We start from the raw sequence: 17,935 nt of genomic DNA on the forward strand, positions 1-17,935 counted from the left end.
TCGCGATGCTACATTTTCAAAAAGGTTTGACACATTTTTAAACATTTGAGTACTTTTACTTTGGTACTATATAAGTATGTTTTGATGCCAATACTTCAGTATTGTGCATTGCCACTTTTACCCAAGTAAAATATCTGAATATACTTCTTCCACCACTGCTCCCCACCCACACAGGTTGTACAGGGCCACAGACTTGTCTGAGCTGTTGCATAATGAATGCATAATGCATAATGAATCAAGCTGTCACTCGTCAGAATTAAACCAAATTTATACTCCATCGGACCATAGTGCTGCTTGCCTAAAATAACAGATCTTCAAGCTAACAATGCATCGCATCGCAACTACAGAGTATGAATTAGGCCTTAATGAGCAGTATAGCTGGACATTAACACTTTGCTGTAGACAGAGGTTAAACGTGTACCAAAAGATGCGCCAGCAACTTCAGATCAAACTCACTCACTTCGACATACAGTAGCAACAGCGTATTTATGACCTATGACTCCAAATTTGGGCAAAGTTTCAGCCAGATCAGAGCCCCATTAACTTCCATTATAGAATGTAAGTTAAATGTTTCAAAAAGTATAAAACATAGTGAAAACTAAATTATTGGAGGTACTTCAGTAGCCTACTTCTGTAGCACACAGAAACAGACCCTCTCATAGACGGTTCAGAGCCACGGCATGAAAACACAAGTAGAAGATGAGAACAGATCTCACAAGTACCACAGCAGTATTTATGTAGTGTCCTGACTGTTTTTAATAATGCAGTGATGCTGTCCAGAGCAGTACCTCGCAGGCATTAGAAGAATTGTCTGAAGGTTCTTTGCCTCAAATATTCATTGGCCAAACTGCTGCACAGTCTAAACCAGAATTAGATCAGCGTGGACTGGAACATGTCCTCCCGGTTTCATATCGTTAGGGAACAGGTTCAGGGATTACAGATAAGACCACTGAGGCTAAAGTCCTCTCATTTGATCACAGGGAGGAAACCGACAGTCATTTATTAGTTTAAAAACGTATTTTAACTTCCTGTGCCGTCACTCAGCCCTCTACTAGGGCCATGGAAACTTTTACCAATTGACCACTTGCTATGTCGCTGTACAGAGAATTGAAGATTATTCTTCTACGGTCAGGATGGAGACGTGTGTCAGCTAAATGCCTACAGTAGATGTCATGTTATACATTGTTGCACACCAGTGTCGGGCGCAGAGATTCGCAGATCTACTGTACAAGCTCACAGCGCGTTGCACCGTAACATGTTGTGAGTTTATAGATCAGCTATTTTTGTTGCCCATGGCACTTAACGGATGTGTAAATCTGCCATAATGATGCAGAATTCACAAGTCACCCATAACGGTTTTAATGCCAGCATTTCAAACGGCAACACCTCCTTGATGGTTTCAACTGAACAAACCATAACAGAGGCAGGTATTTTGATTGGTTTCTACCATCATGCCTCTTGTTGTTCTGTCTCCTTCTCCTAGTCTGCTGGGAGCTTGCTGCATTGTAGGCTCTCATGGGTTTTAAAACGGCACTATCTAGAGCCAGTGAAAGACTGTGGGTGCCTCTGGGAAGCAATTTACTGTATCTCTCCTAGCATACCCCTCCTCTCCTACCTAATGTAGTCAATGATGTAATGCACTGGTTCTCAACGTCTGGTCCGGGGACTCTATACCAAATCTCTTAGCCAAAAATAGGTGATCGAAAAGCTCACAACATTTTGAGCGTGTAGATGTTCATCCCAGGACACTAGTGGTGAAGAGGCAACTGTCTCTTTAATGGAGAGTGCTTTGAGATAAATGAGTGAGATGAGTGTAAGATACTGTACGCCGCTCATAGAAATGTCCAGTGACTTGCACATACTGTAGGTTGAGTGCCATATCTGATTTACTCATGACTGGACGACTGGCGCATAAACTTTATTATACAGTATGCTTCCTCACAACTCAATTTGAGGATATTGTTGCTGTCGGGTGGAAACCTTGTACGTCCAAAACCCTTTCCGTTAGGAAATGGAAAAAATAAGTGTTCCAATGGATCCAATCTAGTAATTATTTATTATCTGTTAATGCTTTTCATTGGTTCAATGTTTATAAAACCCACACACTTCACCACTTTCATTTAAAAAAGCGAAAATAGACGATCTACAAGCTCACAATGCATTGCTTATAAATCTGCTATGTTAGCTACTTTTGTGATTTTTGTAGCACATTAATTATAATGACAAAACGTAAAAGTAGAAATATGGAGATAACAAGGTTTCTGCCCGACAGCAATGATTACAACCCTAATAATATAGACCCTTTGAATGTCTGTGGTCTACCCCATTATCGTGACTAAACTCATAAACCTGCCATTCTTCAACTGTGGTAGCGACTACTAGCGAGCAAGAACTCTCCCACTTCTCAAACAACAGCTTGCGGACGATTTGCCACAAGCTCCTGGCCTGAAACGAATGGGTTTTCTGTGACTTGCTGCTGGCAGTCAAAATGTAAAGTGAAGTGTTGTGATGGAGAGCGTGTCGCATCTGCTGACTCATCCAGTGCATCTGTGCTAGAAGATGGGCTTTAAGCAGTGGTGGAAGAAGTACTCCGATTTTTTACTTAAGTAAAAGTAGCAATACCACAATGTAGAAATACAAGTAAGAAAGTCCTGTAATCAACATTTTACTTGAGTAAAAGTGAACAATTATTGGCATCAAAGTGTGCTTAATGTACCAGAAGTAAACTCATTCACCATTTAAAAAAAAAGAAGATATTAGTATTTTTAAATACCACTTCTACAAGCTCACAACGTGAGTATTTTGAGGCTATTTTCAAATAGCTAGGTAATAGAAGTGGGGTTTTGTATTAATAATAATCCAAATCTGCAAAGTAAGTAGTTAGCTGGGGGGATTCATAAGTATAATACAACAAGAGCCTATATGGGCTGGATTACTGGATTACTTGACAACTTTGTCGTTACGCAAGTAATTTTGTAATACTTGACTTCATTAATTTGTAAATTGTTCAAAAATAAAAAGGGTAACTTGTTGTCTTTGCATGATCACCTTGGGACGCAATCTTGAATTTGGCAATAAATAATTACTGTAACTGTCGGTAATTTCACTGATTAAGTCGCATTCCTTGAAGTGTTGCGTGCTGGGAGTCAGTGGTCTTGAGTGAGCTGTTTAACTACTTGAACCCCAGCGTCCCCATTCTGGGGGGAACATTCTGCAAAAATAACAGAATTACAAGCTGTGAGCTTGTAGATATTTTTGGCGAAGAGATTTGCTGTAGACAGAAAAAGCTGTCCAAGTACAGTTGTAACTCAGGTCCGTTATATAAGAATAGAGGGTTTAAGTGTTTAAGTGTACAGGTGAGAATGGACGATGTGTCCTCAGCGTGAGTAGTGGCACGTCCCCAGCTTTCTGCGGAGGAAGTCACATTGTCCTCATTCCTTCTCTCTTTCTCTTTCTCTTTTTTTCCCTTTTACAGCTGTTCCGACGCGTGGCGGCCGCACTTCCCGGAATGGAAAGCATGCAGGAGACGAGCAAAGAAGGAAGTATCCTTTTGGCAGACACTTTAATCTTATTATGTAAATCCCGTATGATAATGAAACCATAGTTAACCGAAAAAAGAAGAATATTCGCTTAAAATATTACTGTATATAGGCTAACGGAGCATGCAGAAATATGCACGCTTGACCTCATTTCAGTCTCCCAGTGATGATGTATTGGGCTTTCGAACCGGCCTGCCGCTTGTCCAATTAAAGGAGGGGTGGAGTGGAGCGTGCCGCTGGAGCGTGTCGGACCAGTGTAGCCTGCTGGGAACAGAGTGAGAGGTTTGCGTTGAGCCGCCCCCCCTGTGGCTCTGTCACTGGTTGACGGGGCAGGGCCTTGGGGCGGACGATTTAACGCAGTTTAACGCCATCCACCTTAAGTCATCAGTCAAATCCTCTTGCAGCATGGCACTGTCCTCACTGGCACCCTTGCTAACTGAGTGCTAACTGAGTGTGCCACTGACTTGGCATTGTTGAACCCCCCTCCCACCACCGTACTAGTCATCCGAACTAACAGTGATGAACAAAGTATAGATCCTCCTCGTCAAATATTACTCAACTACTGTACAAGTGAAAGTTGCTCAGTCATATTTGTACTTGAGATTTTTGCTTTTTTTTTTTTTTAGTATTCAAAAGTACATGCTTTAAAATACTGAAGTATTCAAACGTGCCAACGTGCCAAACGTGCCAACGTGCCATACAAAGTACATTTTCTTTTTTGATATCAATGCATTGATGTATTAAAATGTGAAATTCAAAAATTCAAATATTTTCCAGAAATGTTAAACGAATATCAATAATTGTGAAAATAGCAGATCTACAATCTCACACTTGTAGATCTCCTATTTTCACTATGTTTGAAATAGAGCTTAATTGGTTAATTCATAATGTACTTTTTCCCGTCTCAGAAATGTAGTGAAGTCAAAAGTACAAATACTCAAGTAAAAACTCAATGCGATGCATTTTGGGCAGGGAAACGGAAAGCTTTTAATGCTCAAAATAGGGAAGCCAGGTTTAAAGTGGTAAAGAAAGTTAGCCTTGTATTTGTCAATTCCAACATGAAGGGGGGTGATATTTTTTTGCCATCATGTCATTTGGAGTGGAATAGCCCAGAGGTTCCCAAACCTTTCCATGCCAAGGACCCCCAAATAGTCATAGCCTCTGGCTGGCTTTTGGCAGCCCCCACTTTGAATACCACTGGAATAGCCCACCATTCAATTTGCATCACCAGCTGAAGAGACAGACACCCCAGGGCTGTCTGGACTCCCCTAGCTGTCTCTCACTGGCTTTTACATCTGTGAACACATCATACAGCAGTATCTGAGGCCCAGTATGTGTGCTGAATATCTGTCTTCCAACTATGAGATGATTATCTTTGAACTCAGTCATAAAGACATTAAAAACGACTAAAACAATAAAACGACTATTAATTTTGAACGCCGTGGAACAAGGTTTTAGGTCTAATTTGAATCAAGTCAACCATAACGGAGCCTCATAGTCTTAATCTTTAATAGATCCAGTATAGTGGCTGTGATATTTTGGGTTGAATTCCTGAAATCATAAGAAAATCTAAAAATTATCCCTCTTTGAGTGTTTAGCTCCTGTTGATGCAGCAATACACATTTAACTCTGAACGTGTCCATTCTTACACTTGACTCATAATCACTATGCAATCTCTAAACCTTTTCTGGATCAGGGCCCACTTGAAAATCTGGAAAGCGTTGGCGGCCCACCCATCTGACCACTTAACACGGCAGCCATTCTACTGCTGTGTTAAGTGGGTCAGAAGGGTGGGCTGCATGCATCTTCAATCAATCCATTGTGTTCCGCCTTGGATCATCAATGGAACTAACGTAGCATACTTGAAGTTCCTAGTTTATGTTCCGGTAATCGCAATGAAAAATACCATTACTCTTTTGTTTTTATGTTAATATTATATTATCATTAAAATCTTAGTGTTTTGCCAATTATTTGGGGGCCCACTTGCAATATCATCCCGGCACACCAATGGGCCCCGGGCCCACAGGTTGAGAACCACTGCTCTATGTAACTAAGTCCATCTTTATTATCCTGTCACCTGGGAATAGAGAATAGAGACAGCATATTAATCGTTATACTACTGTCTGCTACAGACCAGTTGGACAGGATGTACTGTACTGTTCTCCTCTCAGACAGCGGGGCTAGACAATTGTTCCATGACGTGTTTAACCCATTAACACCTGACCAAGACAAATGTCTTCTAAATCCTAACAGTTTTCTGAAAAAAACTAAATATCTGTGGTTCTCAAATTTTTTCATGTCAAGGACCGCCCAAAAGGATTGGCCGCCGGACCCCCATCTCAAAATACTTTGTTCCAGGGACCCCCCCCCCCCCCAAGAAGCAAAGGTTTGAGTTACAAATGTTCGCTTTAAAAATATATATATATTCAATATACAATTTTTCAAAAATCTCTAAATCTCTATTTTTGAATAGCCAAAGAAATCTTAAAGTGACACCGATGCTTTCCCGGTCTTAGTGGATTAATTTGGGTTGCTGAATTCATCTCCGATAGCCCAGTGGTCTTTCTTATTCCCCTCGGTGCAAAGCAGCAGGGTGCCATCTCTATGGTAACCGTGGCGAGTGATTTATGAAAGTATCCTTTCATTGCAATGCGTTGCATGTCGCAGCGCCTGTCATTATCCCTTTCCGTGTGAAGCTGTCTGACAGGGTGTGTCCTGATAGGTGGCGGCCTGAGGCGTTCATCCTCTCTCGCACACACTGCTTCTCAAACATTCTCATGTCGACGACCTCCACTTCGCTGTCAGGTGGAAACCTTGTATGTCTTACTTTTCAGGAAATGGGGGGGGGGGGGCTGTGCCTGCCAATGGATCGAATGTAGTTATTTAATCACTCACAAGCTCTTTGTTAATACTTTTCATTAGTTAAGTATTTATTAAACCTACAAACACACTCAAGTTAACCAATTTCACTAAAAAAGAAAGAATAAAAAATAGCAAAATGACCAAATTAGCAGATCATCAAGCTCACACAAGATATCTTAACAGCACAAATCTTGTAATGGTGTCCCTGGCGCAAAATCTTTACAGATGGGCGGTCCGTGGCCAAATACTGTATTAATTTGGGGGTACCACTGATAATGATAAAAAATAAATGTATTCATGAATTGACGTCTAATTGATATTTTACAATAGACTAAATCAATTAGTGTGATTGACCACTTTTGAGCCCTGTTTTATATGTTGTACAATGGTGTCGCGCACAAGTCTCGTCGCCATATGGTGCGTTGAGAGCTTGCAGATCAGCTATTTTCTCCATTTTGGAAAGTCGATTATTTTATTGATTCTTTTATAATTGATTAGATTGATTAGTTCGATTGACTTTTGGACCCCTAGATGTATTTCTTGTCACTGCTCATGGTGCACATGTCCAGTTAGTGTTATCTCCTCTTCCTCAACAGGGTTTTAATGAGAGCTAATGGATGTGGGAATAAGCCGTGTTAGGGTGGAGAATTTTTAAGACTTATGACAGATGATCAGGATGACGGATGGGTGGGTGGATGGATGGATGGATGGATGGATGGATGGATGGTGAATCTTTACCAGCCTTCAGACTGGGTCTCTGCTCACATTGTCTCTTAATGCAGTGAGTATTGATCTCCCTTACCTTATAGGCAACATCAAGCTGCTCCCTTATAGGCTATAGAAGGATATGGATATAGATAGATAGATGATATCTATAAATTATATTATAAATTATAGATATTTAGATAGTCCATATACGTAGATATATAGAGAGATAAATATCTATTGACAGATAGACAGACAGACCTTTATTGATTCTACAGGGGAAATTCAGTCACCAGAGGCTGCACAGCAGTTAAGGTACAGACACCGAGTAAGAGAAGTACACTGTGTGTGTGTGTGTGTGTGTGTGTGTGTGTGTGTGTGTGTGTGTGTGTGTGTGTGTGTGTGTGTGTGTGTGTGTGTGTGTGTGTGTGTGTGTGTGTGTGTGTGTGTGTGTGTGTGTGTGTGTGTGTGTGTGTGTGTGTGTGTGTGTGAGTGTGCGCACGTACAGTATATCACATGCTATTCATATGGCATTCCAGTACACTGATGTTTACGTTCCTGGCCACATCAAATAACAATTCATTTCATGGATGGACAAAGTCCTGGTTTCTTTGCATGGCAGACAGAGCAGATCAAGCACACGCATGGACCGACATGCACACAGACAGTAATAGTGTTTACATAGTAGGTCAGCTGAAGTTTCCTATCCCATTGATGTTAGAGGATGAATCGGTGACGCAAGCCGGCGCGATTCGGGGCAGAGCCGGGGGAACTCTCCCGTAGATATTTTAGAGGATATTTATTATCTTCCGTTTCTTGTAATTGCTTGTTTGAAATTGGGGAATGGGGTGGGTCACAGTGATTTATGGTGGATGTCAGGGCCCGTGAGGCTCAAAGCTCTGGGCTCCTTTTCTCTGCAACAATTCTCCTGCCCCAGACTCTGTGTATTATCTCCACTACAGGGCTGCTGCAGACCGTACAGTGTACGCCTGATTTATGCTTGTTGTGAGCTTGTAGATCGGCTATTTTCGGGACACACGCACGGGGCGGCCACGTCGATAAGAGAGAATCAGAACGCCACACTGTTGCGTAGCAAATTAAGGACGAGCTCTGCTTTTTCCTCCATGGCTTCTTTATGTAGTGTGCAACTGCACATCTACTCCGTTCCACTTTCTCTCGTTTAGAATCTAAACGACGCTTGAGGCATTCCCTACATTGTACATACAGTAAAATACGCTGAACAGTTTGCTGTGTATATAGTCTTTGTATTTAGTCCATTGGGCTATAATAAAACTTTTGACTTGGCTATATAGTCTGTTGTACCTGTGGCACATCTCTGCAAAAAGAAACGAACCCCCCCCCCCTCCATATAGCAGCTGACGCCAGCTGGCTCATTTTTCATTGTCCAGCTTGAATGGTCTCCTGTACCACACGTTACATCTAGCACAGTGGTTCTCAAAGTGAGGTCCGGGGACCCCCAGGGGTCCTTGAAGGGGTTCCAGGGGGTCTTCAGCAAAACAAATTCAAATTGCATCACAATCGGTTCAACCACTTTAACCCTATTGTAATACTTCGCCTATTCAAAAATATAGATGATCTACAAGCTCGAGTCACAACTGTTCTAAGCTTGTATCGGCTATTTTTGAAAATGTTTGAAAAATCTTGAAAAACTGAAAATGTTGGATTTTTTTTTACTTTTTAACACAATTCTTCTCTTTTGGGATCTCTGGCACAAAGTCCTTTCAAATGGGGTTCCGTTGCCTAATGCAATTTGGGGGTCCTTGACATGAATGTTTGGGAACCGTCCATTACCATAGCACACAGGGTGGACAATGAGTTTGTTGCAGAGAACGGGCCTGTGCGTTTCCCTTCCTATGGGAATGCACAAGCCTATTACATGCGTAACAATGAAAGGTTGCCCTTCAGAGGACACCACCATAATGACATTCTAGCGTATAGGTGGGAATGGCGTGAGTTTTGCATACACACGCATATTCTCGCACACTGTAAGATTTGCGTGATGTGTGATATGCTGTCACAGAGGAGTCTAAATATAAAAGGGAACGCAGAGAGTCATTTGAGCTGTGTCGACGCCCTACAGTACCTTTTGTTGCCTCAGGCGGTTTGCAGCAATTGGCTCTGTAGGAAATAGCACCATCTAGTGCCATTAAGGCCACACTGCGGGTCTCCATTACAACAGTCCAACAGAGGGAGGCACTCCAGCACAGTGGTTCTGAAACATTCTCATGTCAAGGACCCCCAAATTGATATTTGCACAAACCCCCATCTGAACAGCTTTAATGCCAGGGATTTTTGTAAATTCTTTCAAATTTGATTCCACATTTTTTCTTATATTTTCCAGCAAAAATATCCGATCTGCAAGATCACAACATATCGCGATCCCACGAACGAACAAGCCCATTTTGAGAACCACTGCTCTAGCAGAATCCCTCAGTGCTAAAGCACAACACCAGTGGTGTAAAGTAACTAAGTGCATGTACTCAAGTACTGTACTTAGGTACAATTTTGAGGTATTTTTACTTTTCTGGAGTATTTCCAATTTTCTATACTTTTACTTTTATTCCACTACATCTCAGAGACAAATATTGTGCTTTTTCCTCCACTACAATTATTTGAAAACTTTAGTTTCTAGTTACTTTTTTAATTTACTTTTTGAATTTTGAATATTATTACAAAACATCCATTAATCACTTCAGCCCTATATATACTTTGGCTATTTGAAAATAGCCGATCTACAAGCTCACAACGCGTCGCTTTGCGGCGCGTTGTGAGCTTATAGTTCGGCTATTTTCAAAAGATTTTATGCGTGAAATGGGACATTCTGCATAATGAGTATACTTTTACTTTTGTTACTTTAAGTATATTTTGATGCCAATACTCTTACTCAAGTACATTTTTAACACCATTTTTTAAAAACTTGTAATAGAGAATTTCTGCATGGTGGTATTGATACTTTTAATTAAGTAAAAAATGTCAGCGCTTCTTCAACCACTGCACAACACCACTGACATCTTTCCCCTGCATTCTAATGAAATATTGTATTTGCACAAGGGCTGGAATCCATAATGGTGGTGGGTTCAATAATGTAACATAAGGCAATTATTATTTTATAGCACATTTGAACAACAAGGCAATTAAGTGCTTTTTAAAAGCGGCAAACAGAAAGGTCTTCAGCTTTGATATCAAAGTATTGAGAGTTGTGTTAGACCTACAGTTTTCTGTTACAGATACTGTATGTAGTGCATAACAATGAAATGCTGTTTCTCCACATTTAGTTCTGACATTTAGTTCTGGTTTCACAGAGCAGTCTGGATCAGCGTCTCCCAAACTTTTCAGCTCGAGACCCAAAAGAGAAATTTGGTGTCTCCCGGGGAGCCAAAGTTACAAAAATACATTATGAACTAACCTTAAACCCTATTCAATTGTGAAAATAGCCGATGTGACGCATTGTGAGCTTTTAGAACGGATATTTTCACTATTCTTTAAAAAAAAAAAAAAAGTATTTCATTTATGAATTTCTTAGGAAAATGATTGAATTTTGTGACAATATGTGAAAAATGATTTCTTTTTTCTTTTATTCATGAAAATCTTTTGAAATTATAATAATAAAATAAGACTATGAAATGTTAAAAAAGGGATATTTACTTAAAATAATTGGTTCTGTGACCAAAAGAGTATCCATTGTTTGGTCTAAAATGGTTCATGAGCCATGTTCTATACTCTAAACTGTCCAGGTTATTTCTGTACTTGCATGGGTTATTACTTCTTGTTTGCAATGCCTCCTTAACGTGTGTCTCTAGTGATCGACATCAAGTTGGACAAACCACAAGAGACACCGAGCACCGAGGGAGGCTGCTCCTGCTAATCCAGCACACTGACCGCACCGGAAGACATCATTCTCACCACATGCTTGTTGTGTTGCTTCCTATCGGTTAACATCCTAGTTGAGTTTGCACATTGGAATTTGGCCCCCTTACCTGAGTGTTGGTCATTGGTTTGAACTGGCATCTACACAGATTTGGGTATAGAGCAGTGTAGCTTAACTTTGATTATGAAATTGCCAAAAAGTCTTAAAAATTGCAAAACTAAAAAAGAGAGTCATGAACAAAAAGACCCACCGCCCCCCTCTATGTATGTCCCACATGTGTATACCTTGTTTAGTAGAAAGGTAGAAAGATAGTTTTCCTTTTTTGTTTCTTTTGTATTTTTGTACATTCAGGGAAATCTCTCTGGAAGGTTGTTTTTAAAAGATGCACCCAGGCCAACCAAGTTCTCTACTTCTGACAGAGCGAGCTTGATTGGAAACGGAGAGAAGTGACAGGGCAAACGGAGCAGTAACGTCTGAATAGCTACCGCATGCATGACAAAATAGTTTTTATTTTGAGCATAGGTTACCGTCTACTCGTGTAAACAGGTTTGAATATGTAACCCGCGAACATTACACCAGTGACGAACCACCCCCCCCCCCCCCCCAAACGAACTCCACTGATAACAACTCGTCAAATGAAATATTGTTGAACATGGGTTTGTATACTTGAGTTCAGGGTGTCATTTATTTTTGTCACGTGTGTGTGTAAATTAATATACGCTTTATGTATAGGCCACTTTTAGAACGCAGTTACAGAGGGCCACCGTCACGTCGGTGTCATTCTGCCCCACGGCCTTGCCACATCGCTGAGTGATGGTCTTCAGCGGTTGGGGTCATTGTTTGCAGCATCTCACAGCCCAACCCCCCCCACCCCACACACTCGTGCTTAATTTTATACGTTGTACGATGATGTCGCTCGCTGAAAATGGCGGCACCGGCATGCAACAAAGTATAAATCAGTCTTCACTCTCCAGTGACATCTGCCACCGTTGTGTGATGTATGTACTGTATGTATGTAGTCGTGATCACGTTGGTGGCAGTGTGTGGGCAGTGGACAGCAGGACATTTTGACTTGGAGAGTAGAAGCCCTTGCCTTGCCTCAGAGAGGAACACCTTGAAAACAAAGTTCCCTGTGTGGTATTCTGTATACTGTACGTGTAAATGTGGAAATCAGACCTTTGTGTAGTGTGAAGATCGGCGTCACCACTGGAACATATGGTGATCTCGATGGTCACGGCCGTTCACTTGTGCGAACGGCTCCATTCCCGTCAAACAAAGAAAAGACTAATTTGCACATGTAGACCTTTCAGGTGAATATGAAGTGATGAAATGCTTCATTTGTAAATAATACAGCCACATAAATTCCACTCCCTGTCCCAGTTGTCACTCGTTCCAATTGTCATAGGAACCTGTCACTAGATGTGTCCCCCACAGAGATGAGGTTTACTTTGCTGCTTGTGTTCTAAGTTGTAACTACTACTACCACTACCGAAGTTGGCATTATGCAATGTTGTAATGTTGTTTAAACTGAATCTGGTCTTATTTTTTAGAGCCAGGTATATTAATGTGCTGGTGTTATGTCCAACCAGTGATGAGAAACACTACTTTAATCTGAATCGTCTTTGAAGTGAGATCTTACTGCACTTTTTAAGAACCTGTTTTAGGATTAGAGTGAAAACGTAGTTCCTGTAAGTCTTATAAAATACTCATTATCTACATAACATTTGGAGTACTGTGTCTTGGAATTTAGTGTAGAATGAAACATTTTACAAATTCTCCACACATCTTTCCAAAAGAAGAGCACTAGTGTGAATGATTGCAGACTGTTCCTAACCCACGTGATGAGCCAAATAATATCGAGGAGACGGAGTTGCGTCCAGCACTACAAGAGATCTTAGCTGGAACACTCCCTCTGTTGTTGGTTTGGGAGTGACGAGACCAGTTGAATCGCAGATGCTGAATGCTGAACAGAACAAACCCCCATAGAATGAACACGAATATTTCGGTTTTTTTTCTTCCTTGCTCCTGGTTATTTATTCGAAAGCTTCTCAGCTCCCGCTTGATGTGACGTGAGGAGACTTGTTGGGAGTTTGCTGTCAATGCACTTGTTTACAAGCAGCCTCCTACATGAAATCTCCCACCAGAAATGCTCAGAACTGTGAATGGCAAGAGAAGGGGTGTAGAGACGACCTTGTGTTGGCACACCAGAGAAGTTGTACTGTACAGTCGTGACCTAACGCCCTGATTTATACTTGGTTGTGCACAACAAAAATAGCAGATCTACAAGCTCACATGCGTTGTGCAACCACGTGGCTGATGCGCAACCACGTATGATTCCGGCATTAGTGTGTCATGTTCTACACGTCATGTCCTCACTAATGCCTGCTCTACTGTACCAAAAAGAAAAGAGTAGGTCATGTCCTTGTGTATCACGTCCCTGTATTGCCGAATTTTCCGCCTCTTCCGTTTTTTTTTTGTATTTCTGTCCCAAGTATTTATTACCCTCAAACATTGGAATGTATTGCTCATTACTGACCATGGAGCCTTGTTATGAGAGCACTTTTTTGGGAAAGGGCGGGGTTATTTATTTATAACTAAGGACAAAATGATTGATCAGTTGCCATGCACACTCATTTGTACTACTTATTTGTTATGGAATAGATTCCACCCTTGTTTCCCCACAGTAAGAAGGCCATTGTAACATTCCTAGAAATGGACCAAGGTTTAGGTGATGCAGCAGAGAATGTGCTTATCGTGTTGGGGTCTGTTTATGAGGGTGGAAACCACGGCCATTCCCTGAGGGTGCGTATGTTCTGTCACAGCCCTGTGGAGCTCACTTGGTCAATCCCGAGCTGGCTCTCCATTCACACTGTACAGAGATCTAGCATGTCTCTCCAAATGATCAATAAAGATGTCTTATTACCAAAGCCACGGCGAGTTTGTGTCTTTTCTTAAATAGAACACCCAGCACAGCGAAATCCTCAGTGTTTATGTAATTCTGAAAGTGTTAAACATGTGTTTACACACTCAGAGCTGTCCCATGATGCAACACAACCATCTGTTTCAAATCAAATGTGTAAGAACTACATGTATAGTACCATAGTGCTGCCATCACAGGAAAATAGAGCTCTTATAAAACACTTTCTATGAAGCCCACGTCTATAAACATACTTTCAATGCATTATATTAAACTGTTAACGCTGTATAATTATAGTTGTTATAAGTACCCAATAACAATAATCCTAAAAAAACATACAACATTTCACACTGTAATTGCTGGACACATACGGAGATTTAATTTGCAAGGACCATTTCTTATTTTACCATTGGCATGTGGGTAGACGTGGGTGGTCAGACGTCATAATACAATAATACAATGTAACAAGATAATAATACAAATTATAGTGGTAATAGTAGTAGGCTACAATATATTATAGAAGCAGTGTAAAGATGTGTGCTGAGCGTTAATGTCAGAATTGCAAGAAAAAGGCGCTGTTTGTATTTTTTATTCAGTGGAGCAAATGGGCTTCCATATTATCAATAGCCAATGTGATTAAGCAATTTATCTGAGTAAATACAAAACAAAAGATGAAATGACACTTATTTTTACTGGGTAAAAATTACACATACAGTATGATGGACTATTACTTAGTGAATGTGTCTATTGTGTGCCGTGGTGTAAAGTAACTAAGTACATTTACTCAAGTACTGTACTTAAGTAAAAGTTTGAGGTATTTTTACTTTCCAATTTTCAGTACTTTTTCTTCTACTCCACTACATCTCAAAGGCAAAATATTTTACTCCACTACAATTATTTGAAAACTTTAGTTACTAGTTACTTTGTAGATTTTGATTATTATTACAAAACATACAGTAACCACCAACAGCCCTATATACATTTCGGCCATTTGAAAATAACCGATCTACAAGCTCACGATGCGACGCGTTGTGAGCTTGTAGATCTGCTATTTTCAAAAGATTTTTATACATTTGGAAACTTGACACTTCTGCATAATGAGTACTTTCTACTTTTGGTACTTTAAGTACATTTTGACACCAATACTTACTTTTACTCAAGTAAATTTTGATTTCCGGGCTTTTACTTGTAACAGCGTATTTCTACATTGCAGTATTGATACTTTTACTTAAGTAAAAAATGGGAGTACTTTTTCCACCACTGATTGTGTGACAGTTCAACTGGACATAAACTTTGAGCAGCCTGTATCAACATCAAGCAAGGCTGTGTACTTGTTGTGGATGCACACTGGAAGGTTTCCAAGCTGGTTTCCAGTTTGACCAGGAAAGAAAACTGTGTTTTGTTTCCACTTCTATGGTGAGAATCTGTACATTGATTGGATCTCTCACAGGTGGATGTTTTGGCTTTGGATCCACTATATGTGTCAGAGAGCCCCTGGGCTGCCTGTTTCTAGTCTAGACAGAGCGATGCACGCAAAGGAGCTTATGAATATTCAAAACACACAGTGGCTGTAATAGGCCTAGACCAAGCAATATACGTACAAGATGTGTAAATTTGAGGTCTGAAGGCCACTCATATTAACATAATATAAATATGTATAAAAATGTATTAAATTAAGGGAGTGTCCTTCAATGTAACTGGGTTAAAATTCAAATAACAAACATTTTTTTTAAACTAGAAAGGTATCCTAAAATATATGAATGAACACCCATGGCATAATTATGATTGTGTTTGCAGCAATATATAAATAATTGGCGACTGTTAAAAGAAATATCGAAAAACTTGAATAACTTTTGTCTGGACTTTTGTGCCTCATCAATATCATTCATCTTAATTATGTGACAGTGTGCGGCATCACAAAGACCCATTGAAAACCCTCTATCAATGTGATGAGTTGAGTATAAATCTCTCTTAATTATTTGATTTAACGTATTCACTTTCTAAAAACGCATATTCTTCTCTACAACACAGAAGACTTTTAATGTTATTATTGTATCTAAATTAAATAAGAGAAGTAAGGATAATCTTTATACATCAAGGTCATTACTTGATATTGGTGACCAAGGAACTGCCTATTAAATATATTTACGTCCTTCAGTATCACGCTATTGTTCTTCAGCCCTACAAAATTAGCTTTGTTATCCCATGTTTTCACTAGTTTACAACATTTAATAATTGGAAGTCATATTTACTTGCTGTATGAATGCTGAATTTTACCAGATAAAATATTCTATCTGGGTCAAGTATCAACCTCAGCAAGCATTAGATTCAGTGACAATGTAGTCACAAGTAAAGAAGAGGTCACTTATTATGAATTAATTATTAATATTGGATAACAAACTCACAGGTGAAAAAATGGCGTTGAAGGTGATCTCGAAGGTCAACCAAAGAACAAGATTCTTGGGCAGGATATCTCCATATGTCAACAGTAGTGCAATGAGGACCTTGGCCGGTGCTCTCGTTCAGTATCACTTTGACTATGCATGCACCTCATGGTACAATGGTATCTCCAAGTCACTGAAGACAAAGTTGCAGACCTGCCAAAATAAGCTTGTGAGGTTACTTCTAAAATTGAACCCCAGGTCTCATCTTACCTCCGCCCACTTCAGTAGCCTGGGATGGCTGGGTGGAGGAGAGGGTATCTCAGCTCTCACTGTGTCTGGTATTCAGGATCTTAGATGCTTCTGTTCCCAAATACTTTAATTACCTGCCCAGAGTGAGTGATGCTCACAGGTACTCAACCAGGGGAAGTTCATATGATCTTGTTCTCCCCAGTTTCAGGACGCTTAATAAGGGGAAACATTTGTTTTATTACTCAGCCACTACTTAGTGGAATGCCCTTCCTTCAGCCCTGAAATCCCTAAATTCCCTAGCAAGATTTAAGAATGACCTTAAATCATGGCTCCATCTCAACACTAAATGGTCATAGTTAAGTTAATTTACACTGAGCACTATAACTATAACTATATCAGACTCCATTGTATTTTTTATATAGTTGGTGTGAACTTTCTCATCCACTTGACTTAGAACCATTTGTAAAACTATATTTTTATAGTTATAGCTATAGTGCTCAGTGTGAATGGCCCTCTAGACCCCCACCCCTTATAGCCCACTCTCCATTGGGGTACCTCTTGTCCTATATGTATTGCTTCTAACTTTATATATAAGGATTTATTTTCCTTTGTTTCATGGTTGTTTGTACAGTTTGTTGCGTGTTGTTCTATGTCTCAAGGTGGACCACAATGGAAACAAGCTTCAGCTTTTTTAAGTATAATCCACGTTGGCGTTTTCTAAATAGTGACATTGTTGTGATTTTTCCAATAAAGTATTCTATTCTATGGCATTTTTAGGTATTTTGAGGCACATACAGACACAACACACGCTCCCTCCCTCCCTCTCTTCCCTCCCCGTCAACTCTCCCTTCCTCTCTCCCACCCCCTTCCCTTCCGTAACCCCCCCCCCCTCTCTACGTCACACACAACAAACTGTTGCCTCACAATGCCTATTTGCTCTGAAGCCAGGGATCTCCCTATTGACCATGGGCTGTGCGTCAGCTATGTCCACAGTGGACATATTTGTCCAGACGAACTAACAACTTTAGAATGGATAGCTGAGTAAGAATGGATGAAAAATCAGGACTGTACAGTTTTGAATGCAAGTAGTTTAAATGGGCATTTTAAGTAACTATTTTGTGTTGGTATCATGACATTGAATTTGTGTACCTGCACTGAAAAGAAATGTGCCAATTTACCAGTTACAGTGTAACAATGCATAATTACAACATTATAAGTATTTTGTAATAATCGTATAATAATGCAACGTAATGCAATGTAAATTGTTGCCATAGGCTCAGATCATAGTAACGTGATTATTATTAACATTAGCAATGAAAGTAGTAACAAAACATGTTTGCAAGAGAAAGAGAGAGGGAATAGACTTAACTTTGGAACTTGATTTATAATA

General features: G+C 40.1%; 1 protein-coding gene across 1 annotated transcript in view; it reads left to right on the forward strand.

The window, feature by feature from the left end:
- Positions 1–11,517, forward strand: part of rab6ba (RAB6B, member RAS oncogene family a) — an 85,701-nt gene extending 74,184 nt beyond the window's left edge. The window contains exons 7-8 of the mRNA XM_080431136.1: positions 3,476–3,542; positions 10,928–11,517. Coding sequence (XP_080287262.1) covers positions 3,476–3,542; positions 10,928–10,992 — 132 coding nt within the window. The 3' untranslated portion in view covers positions 10,993–11,517. The remainder of the gene's footprint in view (positions 1–3,475; positions 3,543–10,927) is intronic.
- Positions 11,518–17,935: the final 6,418 nt, after the last annotated feature.

Source organism: Gymnoscopelus braueri, assembly GCF_963280865.1.
Source record: "Gymnoscopelus braueri genome assembly, chromosome: 6".
NCBI lineage: Eukaryota > Metazoa > Chordata > Actinopteri > Myctophiformes > Myctophidae > Gymnoscopelus > Gymnoscopelus braueri.